General features: G+C 37.8%; 1 protein-coding gene across 1 annotated transcript in view; it reads left to right on the top strand.

Annotated features, from left to right (window-relative positions):
• LOC129105586 (protein kinase C-binding protein NELL1-like) overlaps positions 1–24,097 on the top strand; it is a 261,850-nt gene that overhangs the window by 200,713 nt on the left and 37,040 nt on the right. Inside the window, exon 16 of the mRNA XM_054616705.1 lies at positions 13,707–13,802. Within this exon, the coding sequence (XP_054472680.1) occupies positions 13,707–13,802 (96 nt within the window). The remainder of the gene's footprint in view (positions 1–13,706; positions 13,803–24,097) is intronic.

The raw sequence follows: 24,097 nt of genomic DNA, 5'->3' as shown, positions 1-24,097 counted from the left end.
ATTGTATGACGGCCGTATAAAAAGCCCACATAGGGCGGGCAGCAGGGGAGGTGGATGGGTCAAACAAACACAGGACTTTCAACCAGGAGAACAATGTTATTTTTAAATTAGCTTAGGGATGTTTGTGATGTGTTTTTTGTACTTCTGTTATGTTCTTTATGTTTTACTTCACAGACTTTTTTTCAAGCCCGAACCATGATGTTTTTCCTAAACTTAACTAAGTGGTTTTGTTGCCTTAACTTAACCAGTGTTTTCATTTGAAAGCACAACGTTAACCACTTGTTTACTGCCTCCGTGGTGGAGTGTCATAGTTTGATGCCAAGGGTCCTGACCAAGCATCAGTATGGGACTGGTTGGGATGAGAATGTGTTGTCCTCATTGACCTGTTTGCCTTTGATCTGAGTTGCAAATGCAACACAGCACACACAGTCAGGGGGAGCTCCAAAACTTTTGGCGTGTTGAAAATCATGACTAAAGTTGTGTAGTGGGAAATAGGCTTCACAGACCGCTTTCCAAAGACGGACAGAATCCCAATGACAAAATCTAATAAGAGTGTGTTGTGTGTAATGCTCCTTTTGACTTCAATATATATATTTGCTTGGTGTTAGTAGTTACTTTTCAGACTAAGATTTAAGATACAAATCTAGAATGAGCTTGTGAAATACAATATTTTTTATTTTTTTTATAATTAATCCCAACATTATACACAATTACTGGAATAAGTATTGCTGCAGCCGGCTCCAACATTCAAATGTTGCTTACATGTTACTGCATCAGTGACAATAATCCAATAGTTTAAGTACTTTTTTTCAAATAATACTTAAGGACTTTAACTTGCAGGACTTTAATCACATACTCGAACTCTTTACTCAAGTAAAAGATGTGAAGACTGCAACAAACACTGGCTCATTAACTCTTATTTGCGCCGCTTTGCTAAAGAGGTTAAAGCAGAGGTCACAGAGGCAGAAACACAGTTTAGTGAGTTGTGATGTTTGTGTGCTGACAAAGTGAAAGGAATGAAACAGGAGCCATCTCCTTAGAGGGTATAATGGTTTCTGTTCTCTTCAACTGCCTTTAATACCAGCTGCTGCTCCACCCGATGGGGCTTCCAGCTGCATGAAACAAACATACACACGCACACGTGCATATCTAAACTCACTTTGCATCCACAGCCTCTTTTTAAGTGCAGATTTCGCAGCTGTCACTTCCATCATCTTACTACCCTTCTTTCCTCTCTTATCATCTGTCTATTTCCCACCTTTCATCTGTCCTTAGTCTCTTCAGTGAGCTGTCTGTCAGGGCGACAGTGACAGGTTTAGTATTCAGAGTCATGTTGTTAAAGGCTTTTGTGCTCCCTGTTTATGCACCCTTTCTTGGAAGCAAATTACTTAGTGTCGGGACACAATGAAATGTGGCTCATGCCTATCAGATATGCAAGTAATATGTCAACAGTAGTTCAACCTTGGACTTCTAAATGATGTTTCTTATTCACAGTTTGGATATTGATTAATGTTTTCCTTTTTTTTTGCTTGGAGTGAGGAAATATGTATGTGTATTTTTTATCTTGAGATGAAGTTTTGAATCTAGCCATATCACTTCATCACACCATACCACAATTAACTAAATGGAGTGATGGCCAATAAACTAAAGAAAGATGAGGGTTAATTGTTTTCAAAAATCCAGGGATTTATCTGACTTGATTTTATATTAAAAAAACATTACTCTTGCCGAGTTATAATATTACTTAGGCAGACCTCAAGATTCATATTCAAATTTTAAAATATAACCAGGCTTCATTTCGTTGAACTAAAGGATCACTGCATTTTTCCAACTGTGAAATGGTTGCACAGTCAACCTTCATGCCTGTCCTTGACTATGGGGATATACTTTATTGTCGTGCTGCCCCATCAACACTTCAGCTGTTAAACCCTGTCCATCTTTCTCACTTGTGATACAAAGTTGGACTCAGTTTTTCTCTGTACCACACACTGTTTGATGGAACTCCTTACAGTAAAGAAGAAATAGCCATCTCGTTTGATTCATTCATAAAGCTTCCAAACTACCTCACATCTCCTCTCTCATTTAGATCAAGTAACTATAGTAAACAATATAGTACTTATCCTTATATATCGCTTATTATTACAAACTGGTTTCAGGCACTATGCACCTTTTTTCAAATGGAATGAACTGCAAACAGCCCACAAAGTCTTACATTCCGGTTTTAGATTCCAAAGCTTTATTATGTCATGTTTTTTTATGATTCTTGGAATTAATTTTAATACCTGTTTATTCAGGGCGCTCTTGGAAAACAGATATTAATCTCAATGAGACTGCCTGATTAAATAAAGATTAAATAGCTTTAAAAAATGAATAAAGATCATCATTTAAAAAAAAAAATCATTAAAACAATCAAAACATGACCCTAGGTGAAAAATAGATTTTAAAAACATAATTTGCATGCTTACACATAATCAACAGCTTATTTCCTTATAATTTGTCTCTTAACCTCTATTTACTGGAGCTTTGTACTCCACAAAGACCATGTTTAATTTAAACTGCAAATGCAGCAGCAGCAAATATTACATGTGTGAATGCAGGAACACAAAAGATGTTAGTGAAAATAATTTAAAACAAATCTGATACAAAAATATATGTATTTTTGAAGAAAATCTCTCAAAAGATTAAACCATAAGTCGATGTGTAATGCCTGGCCACGTGATCCAACGAAATAGGGTTCAGCTTTTCACCTCCACTCCTTGTTGCATATCATTTCAAAATTTACAGTCATCAGTTATTAAAAAAAGAAGAAGAAGCCAACTTCTAACGAAAAGCAGGGCAATAATAATAATTAAAAAAAAAAAAAAATCAACCAAACTGTTTAGCCGTACAAAAAGTTACTGCTATGTTATAATCGTCATGTGTGTCATCAGTCTATAGTTTACATTAGCCATTTGTGTGTTTGTGACACTAATCCGGGCCTCTACATTCAGTGTATGCTTTGATAGTTTGTTGTTTCAATTATATCTAAAGTGGAAATAACGAGAAAACAACCTGCACCTTCATCTCGTCCTCCCAGCTGTCAGTAGACTAGCCTACTGGGAGGAGAGCAGCCGGTGCTCTGGGGAAACAGAATCCCAGTCAGCTGCCGTAGCAACTTATATTCAACACAGTAGAAAACCCCAGAGCGCTGGGTCTAACCTGTGTAATAACAGCAACAGAAGATTTGCTGATCACAGCAGGGAATTGGGGGCAGTCACTTGGGATCAGACCTCCAGCGCTCTGGTTTGCAATGGCTGACTTTGAGCCACTTTAACTGGGAGTCAGTCAACCGAAGCCGCCACATGCTTGTTTCTGGGAGAAAGAGGTTGTGTGCGAGTTGTTTTTTTCTTGTTTCTTACACTTTTGTATTCAATCCAATAGACAAAAAATCAAAACGCCACATGGACCATCGATATATTATTGACAAACCGTCGGTGCAGCTCTACTTCGTCTTCTTATGTTGGACTGAGAACAGACTGGTTGCTACAGTGACTCACTATCGCCTAAAGAGGAAAAATGAAAGTGGTTTTACAATACAGGATATGTGGGGCTAGCTGGTTAGCATGCTAATTTCAGAAGATATCTCTACAAAACAATGAATAGTTCTCTTTGACATAAGGTCAACACTCTAACCTCTTTACATCCTCCTTGTCAAGTTACTTCATTTTGTGAATGTTTTAAACTCAAATTCTGGCCATGCCTTTGGTTCAATGACATTTAAAAAAGAAAATCGTATGTATTGTATCTGGGTTTATTTTTTTGTTTTTGTTTTTTACAGTAATAACATTTAAAATGACTATCCAAACATGGTGACATTGGTTATGGAAAGACATCTTGCTTTTGAATCATGCTTTTCAATGCTGTTGAGCTACAAACTCAATTACATTCATCCTAATTGTACTATTGGTGGAGGCAGAAATCTTTAAATGAATTGTGAGATATCATTTTTGTTTCTTTGCTTTGTGAACGGACGCTTTGGATTTAATCTGTGCTGCAGAATAATGTAAATAAACCAGGTAGTGAATTTGTCCAGTGTAGGTAGAAATGACAAACTTCAATATAATGGAAAACCAAAGGAGGGAACAATTGGCATCTTTTCAACGCAATCTTCCTCCGAAAATCAAATTCACGACATGACCTGATGGGATGCATACGTCTCCTCCATATTCCAGCAGCGTGGGTCATTTCCAACACTACATCTCGCCTCTCATCAGTAAACTTCGTCTTATCAGTGACGGAGCAGAGGTGTGAGAAAACAGTGTCGTCAGCTGCCTGTGTCTCACTAATGGATTCAGGTGGAGGGAGTCGCGAGGCCTGCACCACCCTCCGTTATGAAAGCTCCTCACATCCTGCTGCCAAGGGCGTCCCTGTTACTCCCCTTCTTGCTGCTCTGATAGGTTCATGCCCCCCATGACTCTTCCACAGATGAAAATAGATAAAATCATCCAGACGTGGCGTGAACAGCCAGTTAATGTTTGCCACACACTGATTCATTCCAAAAAGAGGCTGTTTAGTTGTTATTCAGCAATTGGTTTTATTTGTACATTAAAAAAAAAAAGAAAAGAAACTCCCCCAACTTAGAGAAGTGTTTTGGCTTATTCCCGTCAGATCTTCTATTATGAATTTATCCTCTTTTCCAATACATATTTCAAGTTTGTTTGACCTTAAACTGGGCAAGATTTCAAACACAGATGCGTCCATAAACATACACACAGCTACAGTTAACACCCGGAAGGATAGATGGATAGATGTACTTCTTATTGATACTAAATTTGGAAATCATTACAATTTTACAGGTATGTTCTAAGCAGGAATATTATTGTCTCCATATATATATATATATGTATATGGAAATTTTGTGCATCGTACTTTATGACTATTTATACTGTGATAAGCCATACAAATACATCACAAATTTTAACCATATTTCAAGAAAATCTGCAAAAGAAAATGCGAATTAATTTGTGTTTTCATGCACTATCTTTGTGCGATTGTTAGAAGTTGGTTCATCAAGATTAGCAACAGGCGGCAAGATTATTTTTTTCATATTTTGGGTGTTTCCACTCAGTATTTTTTATTTGAAAATGAACCTAAAAAACCTAATGGAGCATTGGGTCTTTCAAGGCAGCTTTTTACTCATGGATATTTATAAAAGTGAGATTTTGGATTAGGATTATAGAAAAGGCTTTTAGGGGATCAGTCTAAATTTTGAGAAGGAGATCCACTGATTTTAAAGTGATGTTAAGCAGGGCTGCTCAGTAACGGATAACTAGTTGCCCCAAACATGTATTTGTATTTTGCTGGCTCAAAATTAAATGACTAGGAAAAGAAATATGATAAAAAAGTGAGTGAGCAAGAATCTCAGAGGGCAATTTAAACACTGACAGCTGTTTTGTGCTAATGGCACCCTAGTGTTAGCTCAGTCTTCTGCTGCTACCCTCTCTCTTTTGACACATTGCAGCTATAGGTGCAAAGAATCATGGTCATGTAGTTAATTGGACTGATGGGTATCACAGCACTTTTGAATGAAATCCATTTTCAGGAACTCCATATGTAACCCAGCAACAGTTTCTGGAACAGTTAAGAGTGGCCTTTAATATCAGTTAGAACACCATTTAGCAGAACGATAATGATTACCTGGAATTGCTTTGTAATTATAAGTTATACTTGGACCTCAATGATGGTCACTCATCATCCTTGAGCAATTTGAAATGTATGGAGGGTTTATCCCAGAGCGAGAAATCGCTGAAAGCACTCGGTGGAATTAATCGCCGTGTCAGCAGTATTGATCAACCAGCCTTTCAACCCCCTGCAGTTGCATTATGGGGCTGAAAAGCTTCCTTAACGCCACTTTAATCCATGCCGACCGCCTGGCCCGAGTCCTTTTTGTCTTGTAAATGCAGCCATTATCTGTGATGTTCAGTAAATGCCCAACAGAGAGTACAGCCAAGGGTGAACTGCCTCTACTCTGATGCATAACAAAGTGAGACATTTGTATGAGTAAATGGGTTGGCGTTAATTCTTTCTTAGCTGAGTTTCTGCCCTGCTCAACTCTTCCTTGCATGCTGACCTTCTGCATTTAAGCCTGCTGTTGTGCATTCATTAGCAGGGAAGTTAGGCAGATATTATACATACTCTGCAGGGAGGGGGTCCTTTTTTTCTTTTTTTTTTTCTCTGAGTTTGGGTTTGTGGGAGAGAGAGATGAAGAGGAGTCCACCACACCTGAGGAAAAGATCCTCAGTCAGAACTGCTGATGATCTGTTCATGCGCACTCGGTTATGTATTGTTCATTCCCCCCTCCTCTCTTTGATATATAAATCTTTTGGAAGAAAGATTTATAGGCTGCATTGATTAATTTTGGGCCACTAAGGGGCACATAAAACTGCAAAACCAGCTGACCGATACACAGCCCTGACATACAGTATTATCACATTTTAACATTATTAAGGTTTAGAGCTGCAACGATTAGTTGATTTCTTGATTTTCACTGATTAACATCATATTAAACTGAATATGTCTGAGTTTGGACTGACAACACGACATTTATAAACATCACCCTTGACCTTGAGAAACTGGGATGGACCTTTTTCACAATTTTTGAACATGTAGACCAATTGATTAATCTTGAGAATAATCTGAAGATTACTCGGTTATGTATAATAAATGTTACTTGTAGCCAATCATGTTTTTTTCTTGCAAAAAGTCACTTATTTAAAGATCCAACAGACACAGAGTAATATTATTATTATCTGAAGACCTGGTGGATGTCTGAAATGTTTTCTACTTTTAGCTCTGATTTGGTCACCACCACCTGAAACAGATTATTCAGCTTTTTCAGAAATAACACCAAAATTGTTGGTTTATTTACTCTGTGTGTTTATGTATTTCTTGTAAAAAAAAATAGGGGCCATGATTGAACACTGTAGATATACAGTACTTCAATTAGGACTGCAGATGTGAGTGATGTTTTTGCTTAATTAGGCATGCAAGACAAAACTAAATTAGTCTTCATGCATAAAAACATAAGTGGTTGCAATTTAAATCCCACACATTCAGACCTACATCTGTTCAAAATGGACAAGTGGGATCTAATCAACGCTCCATTTTATTAATTTTTTCTTTAAATACTGCTGTCATGATTATCGGTGAGACTGACACTCAACACATGTGCCCTAAAAATCAAAACAATGAGCTAAATGATAGTTGGCTAATAGCTAAACGGCTATTTTCAGACCATGTTTAGTCGGTAGCAATTGTACTTGCACACATCTGGACACACATGAGCGTGTTGGCAGCAGAAAGAGACTGAGACATTGACCAACAGAAACTGTTAAACTGCAGCCAAAGTCAATGGTGCAGTATTTCTTTGCTATTCAAAGGGCACAATTAATATAGTAAGACGTGCCTACAAACACAGCACACAGTGAACCTGTGATTAACTAAGAGACTAAATACAACCCCTTTGCCCCTGGTCAATACTTTGCACCCGGATTATGTGCTATTCAATGAGCATGAAAGTTGAGTTGGACATGCCCTTAATGCACTTGTGCCATGCATTTAAGACCATACATTGTAGATTGTGCAAATAGGGCTCTATAACGCTCTGAGCTGAATAATAGTTTTCTGTTGGTTCATCACTCAGAGTGATGTTACTTCAGTAAATGATACCTCAAAGACTTTTTTTTAACCATCTGGATGAAAAAATGTTCCATCTGCTGCACAATTAGAAAGACTTTTTACCAATGTGTTTCCTAATCCACCATTGGGGTTCAGAGTGACCTGTATATCTTAACATGTATTTGATTAAATGTTATTCTTAAAATTATTGAAAAATGCATCTTTAAACTCTTGAGGAATTAGAGATGAGATAATTATCAAGAGGCTAACAGTGTCTTAATGCAGCTCATCACTGAGCTGTGCTATACTCCATGGTACACAAGTAATTAGCTCAGTTCTTTTTAAATACAAAGCTTTTTACCCTCATTTTCGAACGTACTTGAATTTATGGAATATCCATTGGCTTTCTCTGTGATATCCCTGCTCGTAATTCTGGGATGGATCCTTGGATGCCCAACGACCGTGAATGCGGCTGTTAGCCACGGCGCAGAGTGGAATGATTCCATTCTCACCACCCACTGGAAAGCAATCTAGGCCCGTAATGGGAAACTCAAATAGCAAATCTGTGGATATAAGCATGTCTCGGGAAGGCACGAGTCAGCAACAGGCTCAGTTAAGCAGCGAAATAGTTTAGCTGGAGGTCACAGGATCTACAATGAGGGAGGGCAGTCTCCTCCTCTCAGCCCCATGTGATGTCTGGTAATGGGATGTTGGGGGGTGGGGGGGGGGGGGGAGCAAGGGTAGGTGCCGGAGAGGAGAAATGGGGATAATTGTGATCAAGAGGACATGCAAAGGCACACAAAGACGGAGGAAGGAGCTGAGGTGTTGGTGAGATGCTTTGTATTGGTCAGTGGTGAGAGTTTGTGGAGGTTTGATATGTTTCACGCAACAATGGAGCATGATGGCGATCTGTAGCATCAATGGTAAACATCAGATTTTTGATGTAACAAGAGGATACATAGAAACCCATTTCTACAACCACAGGAAAATGAAATGGAACAGAATACATTGTAGCTATACCTCTCCTCTTTCTGAGTTTGTTTTCTACCGTATGAGATGTGAATTACCACTCCTCTTCAGTGTTATGGGATGCTCCCCACTGTGGTTGTTGAACAGCAGCGCCACATTTTTATTATCTTCTCAATCTTATTTGGGAATGGAAAAACATCCTACTATCACACTTTCTATTTCTAGTAGGAGAATACATTACCGCTGAAAACAAGAAGTTCTCCTCTCAGAGAGCACAATATGGGGCATCGAATGTAAAAATATGGTTTACATTTGGCTCACATTTGTGACAGAAATGCATGTGAAACAACATGTTCTTTGTAAATGGTAACAACACTTTTATATGTTTAAAAAAGAAATATAAAATGTAAATATTAAAGCTACATTTTAAATATAAATATAAATATTTAGAGAACATGCAAATAGCTCATGCTGCATCTATTGTCATCCAACCTACAAGAGGAGAGCGGAAGGCAGATTGTGAGACGGACTTTCAGTCGGCGGCTGTAGCAATTCAATATCAGCCAGCGGTAGCTCTTGGTCTAACCAGTGTAACCGCAGCAACAGAAAGTTTGCAGATTCGGCGGAGAGACAAGGCGGTCCGGTATCAGACCCAGGTTTATGCTGGCTGAGTGTAGGCGTAGTAATCTCCTTTATTCAGTTCCCTATATTGCTATTTAAGGTAACCGCATTTGTCATATTTCCGCATTGTTTCATCTAAAGCAGATTTGAAAATCTTTGCATATTTTCTAAAGATTTCGATTTAACATTTAGATTCAGGGGATTTTGAATGGCAAGTATTCTTGTTGGCATTGACAACTTGAAAATAATTAAAAACTTTTGCAATCAGGTATAGAACACACACCAAAGCCCGACCCTACCTTCAGACATATGTTCCAAACTGTAAATGAAATTGTTGTTAATTCAATCTGACCGCATTATTATACCTGATATTATTATGATTAAACCTGATTTTCAGTGTAGAGTTGCAGCATGCTCTGCCACAGACTGGCAACCTGTCCAGGGTGAACCCTGCCTTCACCCATTGACAGCTGAGATCGGCTCCAGCACCCCTGCGACCCTTAACTGGATAAGCAGGTTACGGAAAATGGATGGATGGAGTTGCAGTATGCCGATGGACATTTTCTTTTCGCTCTAACAAGAATAAAATACTGGAGGCAAATTGGAGGTTGTCTCTGGGCAAAGAAAATCGTTGTAGCTCGGATTGGAAAAATGTGGGTCTTAATAAGCATACAACCCCCCCACCCCCAGAGAAGCCCCCTCATCTTTGCTAGTCATTAGTTCAACAGGCAGGCAGCATAATGCTGATGGTGCTGAAATGATAATTAGAGCTGGAGATAGATTGAGTCAATGTAAGTGTAATTAATTTTTAAGTGTGAGGTTTATTAGTACAGAGGCAATCAGGCTCCTAATGAGAGCCTGATAGAACTTCTTAAATAGTGGAACCAGTCAAATTAATAGCTCCAATAGCTTCTGGCATTGAACTCTGTTATTATTTATTGCACATATGCATTCATTTGTATATTAAGCACTGGTTTTTTTTTTCTAAACAACAGGGCGATAATTTAAACAGATAAATTGTGTTTCTTTGGTTTCATAAACTAAATGGAGACAAGCTGCTGCACATACATAACATACACACACACACACACACACACACACACACACACACACACACACACACACACACACACACACACACACACACACACACACACACACACACACACACACACACACACAGATGAAGATTTTTCACTGACACACCCTATGCATGTGACTATAAATAGATTTTTCAGCCCATTAAGGCTCATCTTTCAAATCATGTCATTAATTAAGCCTAGAAATACTCAAGTAATTTCTCTTTAATGAACTTGCTCAATTAAGTCTGCCCTCTTTTTGGTTTAATCCGCCTCGCTTTAAGCACTGAGTAACTACCGTTTCTCACTGCACTCGCTCCTCCTTTTGTTTCGTTGAGTAAATTCGTCTGCCAGCTCTCCTAAACCTTCCTCTTCTCCTTTGTGTGTTTGTCTCAGACATGTTGATGCATCACACCCTGTGCACTCACAGAACAAATCACAGTCATTTGCACTGCCAGCCTGCTTCCAACAAAAAAAGGTGGGGGGGACAGTTGTACACACATGCTCTTACACGTACACAAGCACATTGATGAGATCTGGTCAATAAAAACTGAAAAATAGACATGTGATATGTCACCTTATGAAGGATGCAGGTAGCCCAGTTGCCAGTCAATAACAATATGCAAATTATAACCTATGAATCTTGAATTTAGATGAAGTTATTACTATCCAGGATAATGCCAGGTTTGAGCTCTATTTATGGACTTAAAGCTTATTGTCCTGTAACTACTCGGTTAGGTTAAGGAAAATATTTTGGTTTGGGGTAAAATATCTACGTAATTGGTTTTACTTAACAAATAAGTTAACCTGTGATATCACACGAGACAGAACAGGTCTCCTGGATGAAGGTCTGTTTTTTTTAGACTCACGCTACCACCCTAATCCTCTTCCCTATGTGGACTTTCTCTTTCTTTATACTAATTCACAGGTCCAGGCTCACAGTAACATGTATAACATATGAATTGTTTACGTGGGTTATAGATTAATTATGTTGTTACTTTTCGTAGGTATAGCTACGAACAGTGTATGAGAACAGCCCGTCCTGGTATGACCAGGTGCTTACTGTAGGAATGAGGTCTACACTATAGCTGTGGATGGTCGAGTGTATGAGTGTGTATGATTTCAACAACAGAGAGTATGATTGCACCCCATTGGCTGTCAACACTCATTTATTTAAAGCAATGAAGCGCTGTGGTTGCAGATTGCAACCCACTCAATTATGGCTGACTTTAAGCCTTGATATTGAATTTTAACAGTTGAGTTGTATAAAAATGAACCCCCCGTATATGAAGGGGTACCGTTTTTGTACCAGGCTGTAAATATGTTTATTTCTGCTGGAAAGTTGGGCATTTTAACGGTGGACTTCATGTGGATCGTTTTGGAAAGGCCCAAATGACAAATGATCAATTTTGCCGTTTAGGGGAAATTAATTGTATTTTTTTGCATGCATGGATTTACCAGCAATACCAGGCACTTATAAAACACAGACAATAAAAAAATGTGAGGCAGCGAATTCATGCATGATAGGATTCTATCTCATTTATTTTCAGTATAGCACAACAGCAGCTCAGATGGTGGAGCAGGTAGTCCTTGACACTGAACTTCATAAGTGCTCCTAAGGTTAGCTCATTGCATAGCAGCTCTGCCACAATCTCTCTTGTGTGTGTGTGTGTGTGTGTGTGTGTGTGTGTGTGTGTGTGTGTGTGTGTGTGTGTGTGTGTGTGTGTGTGTGTGTGTGTGTGTGTGTGTGTGTGTGTTTGAGTGGGTGAATGTGTGGCTTTGTTAAGTGCTAGTACTCTTCTCAGAATAAATGTGCTCTATAAAAGCAATCCATTTACCTCGGAAGCAAGCTTGAATATCTACGTTAAATCTGTTACATCCTTGTGCTGTCCAGTACAACCAAGCTTAATTAGAGCAAACCCAATAAAGAACAGATGTACTATTCAGTTAAGTTTTGCCGGAGAAGCAGCTTCACAGCTTTTAATTTGAACCAACATTTCCAATAGACCAAACCAATTATTGTGTCTCAAACAATCAACGAATTTTCAACTACATATAAGTCTAAAATAGGAAGAGATAATACAAAGACATTTTTCAGTTGCCAACATTGCTTTCACATAAGAGGTAAATATATTTGTCCTGCAGCATGTTGACCCATTTCTGTATCTGGTGTAGCTCAACAGGCAGGCTACAGATTGCATTGGAAGTTTTTATGCTACCATCTTTTGATGTGATTCTTTCAGAACAAGATTATTTATTTAACTAATTAAGTTTATGTGTGAAACACCTAGTAACAAATTGTATAAAAAAACTTTGTTTTGTTTAACAACAGGTGTTAAATTACTAATTGAGAGCATGACTGTGATTGAGGGATTGCCTTCACACGGCGACAGCTGAGCTAGCGGCTAGAAAGTAGCGCTGCTAATAGCACTAACAGTACAAGCAACAGTGCTAACAGAGCTAACAGTGTTTACCTGTGGGGGAACCAGAAGGAAGGTGCTTTGCTTCTGCGATGACGCTGCTGGTTGGAACAGGGGTTATCATCAGTAACCACCGTATTCGGCACCTTTAAATTTGTGTGAATGTTTTTTAATTTTTTTAAGTTAATTAGGGGATCTCGACAACACGCTGAAAACACAAAACATAAAGAGTAACACTATCATACATTTAGTGGGTTTTTTCCTCCTTATGATAAATGTAATGACATTTTTTACTCCCCTTTCAAAGAGAGACAACAGGTTGTATCTTGCTCTTTCATTTTCGTCCACTACCTGTTAACTCTGTGTGCTGTTTGGTGCTGGACAGGTACCGTACTGTGGTTTGTGTTACTGCAAGTGTCCCCCACTTCATATTAAACACAGTCATTAGATCATTTTGTTAATTTTAACATATCGATAAGTGCAACTTTGGAAAAAAAAACGATGTCGCCAGTCTCGCTTTCAGATATTTCTACCCACGGTGCCGATTTATCTCCAGCACTTAACTCTGATATTTCAACACCCACATGGAGAAGCTGCTCTGTAGAGATGATAACCACTTGAAAAACAAATTTCACATCAGACACTTCCAGTTACGCAAAATGAGTTTGAGGGCACAGTTTAGCAGTTTTTAAGCTGTGTATCAGGTGATGTCGGTAATAGTGAGGTGCCTCTTCATAGGTGCACAATATTGCCATTTCAGATCTTGGGATAGTGTTTTATCAGCTTGCTCCATGACACTCCACATATTGAGTACAAACACACACACACACACACACACACACACACACAGAAACACCATTTATAAAGTATAATTCAAAATATTTTCCTGCTGCTGCTGCTGCTGTGCTATCCAGGAAATGAAGACAAACTGAACTAATATATTTTCTCTTTCTCTTTCTAGCTTTCTGTGAGGAGGGATGCAGGAGCGGCGGGACCTGTGTGTCTCCCAACACGTGTGTCTGTCCCTCAGGATTTACAGGACGCCGCTGTGAGACAGGTAAGAACCCGAGGACCCCGCCCGACCCCTCACCTGTGCGGCCTGTTCAGTTGTCTCTCCTAATTAAACCTCAGCTGGAGCATCATATTGTTTTTATCGGGTTTCACAGTGACATCGGAAGAATGGTCATTAGGTCGGTCTGAGGGCTCAGCAGACGCCCGTCGTCTCTCTATCACTAACTCGCTTACACAAACACACACACAACACACACTACACACACACACACACACACACACACACACACACACACACACACACACACACACACACACACACACACACACACATTCACGCTTCATCTCTAAAGCCCTGTGTTTAAATTGGACCCATGAGAGCTGTAGAATAGGACAGCTAATTCTTCTCTACACTCCTCCTTTCTCCTTCCTCTCATCTCCTCTTCATTTTCCCTTCCCTCACTTCTCTCCTCCCGCTTCCCTCTCTTTCTGCCTTTCCTTTGTTCTCCTCTCCTCCTTCCTCTCCTTCTCTTTTGTCTCTCTCCCATCATTCCTCTCTGCTCTTCCCCCTTTCCTTCCCCTCTTCGTCCATAAACGTTTCCTCCTCCTCTTTCCCTCCTTCTTTCTGTCTCCTCCTTGTTTTACTATCATCTCATGTGCTCTTCTCTTTCCAATCTCTTACTCTCCTCTATTCTTCTCTCCCCCTTTCTGTTTCTTCATCTCTTCTTCTCCTCTTTATCCTCTCAGTTTCTCCCCTCTCTTCACCCCCTCTCCTTCATTTCTTGGTCTCTTCTCCTCTTCTTTCCTTTCTTCTCCCCTTTGTCCTTTCCTCATCTCCCTCTCTTCTCATCCCTTTTCCTCCTCTCCTCTGTTGTCTTTCCCTTTTCTCTCTACCTCCCCCCTCTCCTTCCCACTTCCCCTTTTCTCCTTCCCCTCACTGCTTCATGTCTTCTTCTTTCCTCCTCTCCCTCATCTCGTCATCCTTCTCTGCTCATTCATCCTCCTCCTCCTCCTTCCTCCCTGTTTTCCTCTCAGTTAGCTTCCGCATCTCTCCTTTCCTCACCTCTATCCTGTTAATAAGCCTTCTGTCTCTGCGGTCTCATTTTGCAGAGGTGATCAACTAGCTCTCATCAAGCACCACATTCACAGGTCAGCTGTTCACAGCATGTTGCCATGGTTTCCCTTTAAATACCAGGCAACACTTATATGTTACCACATTATTAGAGACATAAATGACTCTGCATGCAGGTACTCCTATCAGTCCTTATAACCTCTCTTTACATGAAATGCAGGGAAAGATTGTGCAAGTGTGTTTGCTGTAGTCCCCCCGGGATACATTCCTATCTTCCTCTTAAGACTGCGTTGGTTGTGGATTCCGCTCTTTCGCACCAGTCACCAACAGAGCGCATCACATTAAGGGGAAAGAATGACACAAATCACTTATATCATTGATATTATGGCTTTTATTTTCGGTAGCATACTGAAACTTTCTCAGATCTCTAAAATGTTTAAATTCTCATTCTGACATAAGCAATGTGTAATCTTATGGGAGGGGGGGGTGGGGCGCATTTTTTTTGAAAGTCATCAATGATTGCACTTTATATTGTGCACCCTAATGAAGTTATACTGACACAGCTGGTTTGATTTTTGCTTATGTTTGAGTTTAAATGCTGAATTTTGCTGATGTTCCTTTAAGTAACTGAACTGGAGACAACATGATATGAGTGTGTGTGTGTGTGTGTGTGTGTGTGTGTGTGTGTGTGTGTGTGTGTGTGTGTGTGTGTGTGTGTGTGTGTGTGTGTGTGTGTGTGTGTGTGTGTGTGTGTGTCCAACTCCTCAGTGCTATACTCTGAAAAAAGGACATTTCATATCAAAATGTAACATTTCGCACTTTGAACAGACCTTAGATCAGTGCATGTAAATTGAATATTGATGCGCAACTAAATGCAGGATTGGATGAGGAAATGACTACATTGCATCTGCAAAATGATTCTGTTGCTTCTCTATGAGGGGGGGGTTCATGCAAAGATGGAAAAAAAGTGTTTAAGAGTGGAGCAGGTGCAGAATGCAGCTCTCCTCCCACCATAGGAAGTAAAATACGGGCTCATCATCCCACTAATGAGGCTCCTCCTCGTGGCCCTCTGGCTGCTGCCCGAGGCTGCTGCAGACGTGATGCCGTGCAAAATCACTCCGTTTGTTTTTGGTCATATCTCTGTCTGTCCCTGGGTGTCAAACTATTTCTCTCTATATGTGCATATCATATGCAGAAGCTATAGAAGAACTGGGTTTGATCTCTGCTCTCTGTGTGCCTAGATAAACAAATCAACCAAATCCTTAAAGAGCATATCTTTTACATCAAAATAGAAATGGGTACACATTTAAAAAAAAAAAATGTAGATGTGCTTACTTTTGCTGAACACTTGCAGCTGAAATATTGAACGCAGCCTAAATGTCTTAAAATACTGATTGGTAGGTGCTTCTGAAATGTGTTTGTATGTAGGCAATATTTCAAAATGAAGCTGTGGCTTTAGTTGAAACACGGAGTTCGAAGAGAAGTGGAAGTGCTGGAAGAGTTATACGTTTCTATGAAGCATCAATAATACGATGTACATCAGAGCCTACTCATTATGTGTTCATATTTCAGGTCAGAAAACACAGATGAATGGAGTAAAGATGATTGTTTATTATAACAGATGATATTTAATAATTATGTTTTGACAGAAAGTGTTGGGGGGGTCAGGCTCTACAGGAAGATATGTAATCAAAGTATAATTCCCCCCTATGGAGTCCAGACACATGCATCATTTACAACTTTTTAATACTGTACAACTTGAGCAAATACCACTGTAGTAAAAACATTGAAATAAATTGTGAGTTAAATGTAAGTAAAATACTTTGATGTCCTTAAAGTGCTGTCAGGGTTGGTGGAGTTTCCTTTGATTACTTTCTTCAGGCAACATATAGGAGGTGTACAGAAGGTTCTTGTTTTAACTCGACATGTTCACTGTGTCTGTCTCTACGTCTCTATATCTTCTGTCTCCACTTCCTGTGTAATAAAACACATTGCAACTCCACTGACATCTCTCCTCTGTGTCTTACTATAGCTCAGTGGGAGGTTAGGAGCATCAAGATATAAAGCCAATAGGAACAGGAGTCTATATATTTTTTTTGATCTTTTCATCTTCTAATTGACCTTCTCCTCGGATCCACCGTTGGATCCTTGAGGTTGATTTTTATGAAATGCTTTCTGCCAAACAATCAAAAACTGAACAGCTGACCTAGCTATGAACCCCCGGTTCACACATTGTGAAGTGCATACTACTTCTTTGTCAATAAGTCAATGTAACGCACACACTGTACTGTAGTATATGTGGTTGGGTTAGAGTTGAGCCATTTTTTTTAAAACACAAGACGCCACAAGTTTGCTTCAGTATGACTGATTTGTTAAATTATAGACAGTAGCAGCAGCAGTGAGGGGAAAAGTGTTTCTTTTTCCGATGTACCGGTATATTCAATATAATGTGCCTTTTGAGTTTTGAGGTTCAATCAAACTGCACTGAACTCCAGCTCTTCAAAGTGTTATGTGGAGTTAGATCAAGCTCTGAGCAACATTAGTATGGATTATGGATCGGTTCAGACTTTGCAAGTCTATCTTAATACAATCCTCACTTAAAATATGTATGTTGAATTATTCCACCTCTCTATACTGACAGTGAAGAGATCTCCCCCTAGTGTGACTCCAGTGGAAGAGATGGGAAACACAGTCTACACTGCTGGTGTTAAAATACTTTCTAGAAATATGCCAAAGCAAAGATAAGGCTTAGTCTTAGTTAGGCAAATGTAGTGTGTAGTTGGATAACTTCATAACATAGTATTTTTAGAAATACAATCCCCCTTAAATTTCTTGGACCTTTTATTTGCTTGATGAGCTATAGTGGACAGATATTAATAGTCCTAGACATATGATTATTTTATATTCACTATAATGAAACTACCCATTGTGTTGAAAGAATATGTCACCCGTTTCAACCTTATAGCTGTTAATATTACTTTTTTTTTGACAATGGATGTGGGAGATTCTATACAGATATCAGCCTTTGGCTACATGTACAATACGTTAGCAGTGTACATCAATAATTAGTTTTGGTATTTTCATTGGATTAGTTAAAAATACCAATTATGCTCTTAATTGATGATGTGAAGGTAAAAAGATGTTTAAGTTAAACCTAGGCTGGATGTGTTGGAAAAGTGCAAGATATTTTTTGAGTCCAGGTTTTTGGGTTTGCAGAAATTCAGTGATTATATTTTAACATGTGTCTAGGATCAGCTTTACACTGAAATATAGTCATTCCAACACTGTTGAAACAACAGTTATATGCATCATAGATGTGTAAATAACTTGTATTTGACTTGCAAATCACCAAATATATACCTACTAGCAATATCAAGCTTTAATTACCCACACACACTTAATCTCCTTCCTGCTCTTAGATACTGTATCATGTCAATATCAAGTTGCTGCAGCAAGAAGACATTTCACAAGAGGTAAATGTAAATTAGTGTCAGCCGTTTTATAGTCATGCATGCATTCATGCGTATTTGTGTGAATTCTGTGGTCTGTGGTCACTTTAACAGCTCGGTTAATCCAGCAGGCTGTTAAATGAATGCGCATTTACTGGTCACAGACTATCAGGTAGCAACCAACACAAACCTTGGTTGTTGTTTCTGTCCTAAACCACATTACTGTTAATGCCCCTTGTGACATTTTCCATGATGTTGTTTCAGTAGGTAAGTAGGGCTGAGATAAGGGTAATTATGTAAAGCTTGGCAGGCTAGCGGATACCCCTAAGAGCTTGGGGATTATTTGAACTATGTGTGGATTCATGCCCATTTCCTCTGTTAGCTAAAACTTGCAGTGCTTCACAGTCCAGGCTGTCATAAAGTCTTCATGTATGCCTGCTGGGAAAATCCACAAATGGGGCAGAAGTTTAGCCTTGCAGAAAGTGCTAAGTGCTCACGTTTGCATTGTAATAGAAGTAAACACAGAAAAAGGTGCTATGCTTCTTTCCTTCCTGCTGCTGTAACATAGATTGATGGAGTGTATGTGTGTGTGTACTCAAGGATATTGTGCTTTATACAACAGGAAGTTCACCTGTCCACTTGACTGCCACAGACAAAGAGAATGGAGGGCTGTTCACTCACACAAGCACATACACTTCTATGTATACACCAGCTAACAAATGGCTTTATATGACTATTGAGCAACAAGAATTATTGACTGTGTGCATGAAATTAGCTTTTATTACATCTGAATAAAAAGGTCTTACTAGGCGGTTGTTGAATGGGGTTTTGAATAACAGGTGCCCTCCATAAAATGAGATTCAGAGTTTTGGTGGAATTAGTTATTTCTGTGCTTACAATTGGTGCAGTGGATTATGACAGGTTTGGATATTTTTGGGGCCATTTTCATTAACATTCTGAGAATACTCTGATAGTGCTCCTGGCTTAAACATTTCTAGGAAGAAGTCTTAGTTTAAGATTGATTTAGAAAACTTCTCAGAGGACCTCTTACCAACTTTTACCGAAGAGAATAGTTCTGGTTTACCCTGTTGCTAGGTATGACATATTCTTTAAAAAGAGGTGTGATTGTGGGCATAGAATGGACAGTGAAATCAATAGGCCTAATCATTGAAATGATTCTCTATTCAGACATTGTGTAATAATGCACACTATTTTATATAATGAACATCTCTGTTGAATAAATTGTAAGCCTTTAAGAACTTTAAAAGTAGCCTAAATTTATTTTGAAAACACAAGCGTTTGTAGCCTATTCACATGCTAATCATTTTGATATGAATTTGCTTGCGTGTATTAACCAATGCTTCTAACTTTAGTACTTTTTCTTTTTCATCTTACAGGGAGACATGTCTCAGCTTTTATTAGTTATTATTAGGGGGGCAACAGATCATAAAACGGATGGGTTAAGGACAAAATAAAAAAGAGCTTATGTAACTTTTAGAAATCCCAGATCACGCTTTCTTCTGCCAATACAGATTGCTTATTTTTTTATTACAAAATATACTACAGATTTTTATGACATATTATATGCATGATATACTGCGGGTTATTTTTACATTTTTATGACTTACTATACTATGACTTTTTATGACATGTTATACTATTACTTTTTTACAACATTTCTTATGACAAAGTATACTGTCCCTTTTTTATGAAATAATGGCATACTAAACTATAACTAATTTTGACATTTTATGACAAACTATATCATGACTTTAACACATTTTAATGACATCATGGCAGTCACATCGAAACAGGAGAAAAACTCCCCCCCAAAAAACTTAAATGGGGGAGAAAAAGGGAAAAAACCTTAGGGAGAGCAACAGAGGAGGGATCCTCTGCCAGGATGGCCAGGAATGCAATAGATGTTATGTATACACAATGAACAACACAGTCAAGGCATAGAATGTAAATGATGTATACAATGAGAGTAGTAGGCAGATTAATGAAAACTTCATGAAAATTGTGAAATTATATTATGTCATCATAGTTCATGAGAAAAAGTGAAAATATAATATGTTGCAAAATCCAATGAAAAGAGTTATGGTTGAATATAAGTGATAGTATATCATGTCGAAAAAAAGTAATCGTATAGTATGTCGAAAAAAAGTCATAGTATAGTATGTCGCAAAAAGTCATGAAAAAAAGTCATACGTATGTCGGAAAAAATCATGAAAAAAAGTCATAGTATATAGTATGTCGAAAAAAAGTCATAGTATAGTATGTTGAAAAAAAGTCTTAGAATAGCATGTCGGAAAAAAGTCATGAAAAGTAATTGTATATTCATTCAGTTTATTTTGTATAGCCCAGAATCACAAATAACAAATTTGCCTCAGAGGGCTTTACAATCTGTACACATGCGACATCCTCTGTCCTTCCCTCACATCGGCACAGGAAAAACTCCCCTAAAAAACCCTTTAACAGGGGGAAAAAAGGAAGAAACCTCTGGGAGAGCGACAGAGGAGGGATCCTTCTCCCAGGATGGACAGAATGCAATAGATGTCATGTGTACAGAATGAACAGCATAACAGAGATACAACACATTCAATGTATATGACATAAATGATTCATATAATAAGACTACTTATAATAACAGCAGCAATTATTATAGTAGAATTATAATTATGAAATAGGGATAGTAATGTGATTGGCTCACAGCGGGAGGCACAAAGACTTCAGGGTAGAAGCAAAGTCATTAAGCGTAATAGTACAGGGAATAATGATAGTAATGTGACTAATAATGATAGTGGTAGTAGATAGTAGCACGATGACAGTCCAGATATAACCCCGATTCCTGGGAACCTGTGAGGCGAGAAAGCACAAGGACTCCGGGGAAGAAGCAAAATCAGTAATGTGCATAAATAGGAGATTAATACATAAAGAAGGAGTGAGAGAAGAGGAGAGAGAGCTCAGTGTATCTTAGGTAGTCCCCCGGCTGTCTAGGCATATAGCAGCATATCTAGGGGCTGGACCAAGGCGAACCTGAACCAGCCCTAACTATAAGCGCTATCAAAAAGGAAGGTCTTAAGCCTGCTCTTAAAAGTGGTGAGTGTGTCTGCCCCCCGGACTGAAACTGGAACCTGGTTCCACAGAAGAGGAGCCTGATAACTGAAGGCTCTGGCTCCCATCCTACTTTTATATACTCTAGGAACCACAAGTAACCCTGCATTGATTGAGCGCAGCTCTCAAGTTGGGTAATATGGAACTATAAGTTCCTTAAGATAGGACGGTGCCTGACCAGTTAGAGCTTTGTCGGTAAGTAGAAGAATTTTAAATTCTATTCTTGATTTAACAGGGAGCCAGTGCAGAGAAGCTAATACTGGAGTAATATGATCTCTTTTCTTAGTTTTTGTTAGAACACGTGCTGCAGCATTCTGGATCAACTGTAGAGATTTAAGAGACTTATTAAAGCAGCCTGATAATAAGGAGTTACAGTAATCTAGTCTAGAGGTAACAAATGCATGAACTAGTTTTTCTGCATCGATTTGAGACAGGATTTGCCTGATTTTCGCAATGTTACGTAAATGAAAAAAGGCTGTCCTTGAGATCTGTTTTATATAAGAGTTAAAAGACAGATCCTGATCAAAGATAACTCCGAGGTTCTTAACGGTAGTGCTGGATGCCAGAGCAATGCCATCTAGAGAAACTATATCGTTAGATAATTGATTTCGAAGGTGATCTGGGCCTAGTAGAATAACTTCTGTTTTTTCAGAGTTTAACATTAAGAAGTTACAGGTCATCCAGGTTTTTATGTCCGTAAGACATGCTTGAAGTTTAGAGAACTGGTTGGTTTCGTCTGGCTTAATCGATAGATATAACTGGGCATCATCTGCATAACAATGAAAGTTTATTGAGTGTTTTCTGATAATATTCCCTAAGGGAAGCATATATAAGGTAAATAAAATTGGTCCAAGAACAGACCCTTGTGGAACTCCATGACTGACCCTGGTTTTCATCGAGCTTATAGCATGTCGAAAAAGCGTATAGCATGTCGAAAAAGAAAGCGTATAGTATGTCGAAAAAAAATCATAGTATAGTATGTCGAAAAAAGTCATAAAAAGTCATAGTACAGCATGTCAAAAAAAGTCATAAAAAGTAATTGTATAGCATGTCGAAAAAAAGTATTTGAATAGCATGTCGAAAAAAGTCATAGTATAGTATGTCGCAAAAAGTCATAGTATAGCATGTCGAAAAAAAGTCATAGTATAGTATGTCGAAAAAAGTCATAGTATAGTATGTCGAAAAAAGTCATAGTATAGTATGTCGAAAAAAAATCATAGGATAGCATGTTGAAAAAAGTTAATAAAAAATCATAGTATAGCATGTCGAAAAAAAGTCTTAGAATAGCATGTTGAAAAAATTAATGGTATAGTATGTTGAAAAAAAGTTTTAGAATAGCATGTCAGAAAAAAGAAATTAAAAAGTCATAGAATAGCATGTCGAAAACAGTCATAAAAAGTCATAGTATAGCATGTTGAAAAAAAGTCATAGTATAGCATGTTGAAAAAAGTCATAGTATAGTATGTCGAAAAAAGTCATGAAAAAAGTATTAGTATAGTATGTCGAAAAAAGTCATAGTATAGCATGTTGAAAAAAGTCATAGTATAGTATGTCGAAAAAAGTCATGAAAAAAGTCATAGTATATAGTATGTCGAAAAAAAATCATAGGATAGCATGTTGAAAAAATTTAATAAAAATCATAGTATAGCATGTCGAAAAAAAGTCTTAGAATAGCATGTTGAAAAAATTAATTGTATAGTATGTTGAAAAAAAGCTTTAGAATAGCATGTCAGAAAAAATAAATAAAAAAGTCATAGAATAGCATGTCGAAAACAGTCATAAAAAGTCATAGTATAGCATGTTGAAAAAAAGTCATAGTATAGCATGTTGAAAAAAGTCATAGTATAGTATGTCGAAAAAAGTCATAAAAAAGTCATAGAATAGCATGTTGAAAAAAAACAGTCATAAAAAGTCATAGTATAGCATGTTGAAAAAAAGTCATAGTATCATGAAAAAAGTCATAGTATAGTATGTCGAAAAAAGTCATAGTATAGTATGTCGAAAAAAGTCATAGTATAGTATGTCGAAAAAAGTCATGAAAAAAGTCATAGTATAGTATGTCGAAAAAAGTCATAGTATAGCATGTTGAAAAAAGTCATAGTATATATGTCGAAAAATGTCATGAAAAAAGTCATAGTATAGTATGTCGAAAAAGTCATAGTATAAAAAGTCATAGTATAGTATGTCGAAAAAAGTCATAGTATAGTATGTCGAAAAAAGTCATAGTATAGTATGTCGAAAAAAGTCATAGTATAGCATGTTGAAAAAAGTCATAGTATAGTATGTAGAAAAAAGTCATGAAAAAAGTCATAGTATAGTATGTCGAAAAAAGTCATAGTATAGCATGTTGAAAAAAAGTCATAGTATAGTATGTCGAAAAAAGTCATAGTATAGTATGTCGAAAAAAGTCATAGTATAGCATGTTGAAAAAAAGTCATAGTATAGTATGTCGAAAAAAGTCATGAAAAAAGTCATAGTATAAAAGTCATAGTATAGTAAAAAAGTCATAGTATAGTATGTCGAAAAAAGTCATAGTATAGTATGTCGAAAAAAGTCATGAAAAAAGTCATAGTATAGTATGTCGAAAAAAGTCATAGTATAGTATGTTGAAAAAAAGTCATAGTATAGTATGTCGAAAAAAGTCATAGTATAGTATAGTATGTCATGAAAAAAGTCATAAAATAGTATGTCGAAAAAAGTCAT

Source organism: Anoplopoma fimbria, chromosome 2, assembly GCF_027596085.1.
Source record: "Anoplopoma fimbria isolate UVic2021 breed Golden Eagle Sablefish chromosome 2, Afim_UVic_2022, whole genome shotgun sequence".
Taxonomy (NCBI): domain Eukaryota; kingdom Metazoa; phylum Chordata; class Actinopteri; order Perciformes; family Anoplopomatidae; genus Anoplopoma; species Anoplopoma fimbria.
Note: the sequence above shows the minus strand (reverse complement) of the source record. Positions and strands in the feature narration are given on the sequence as shown.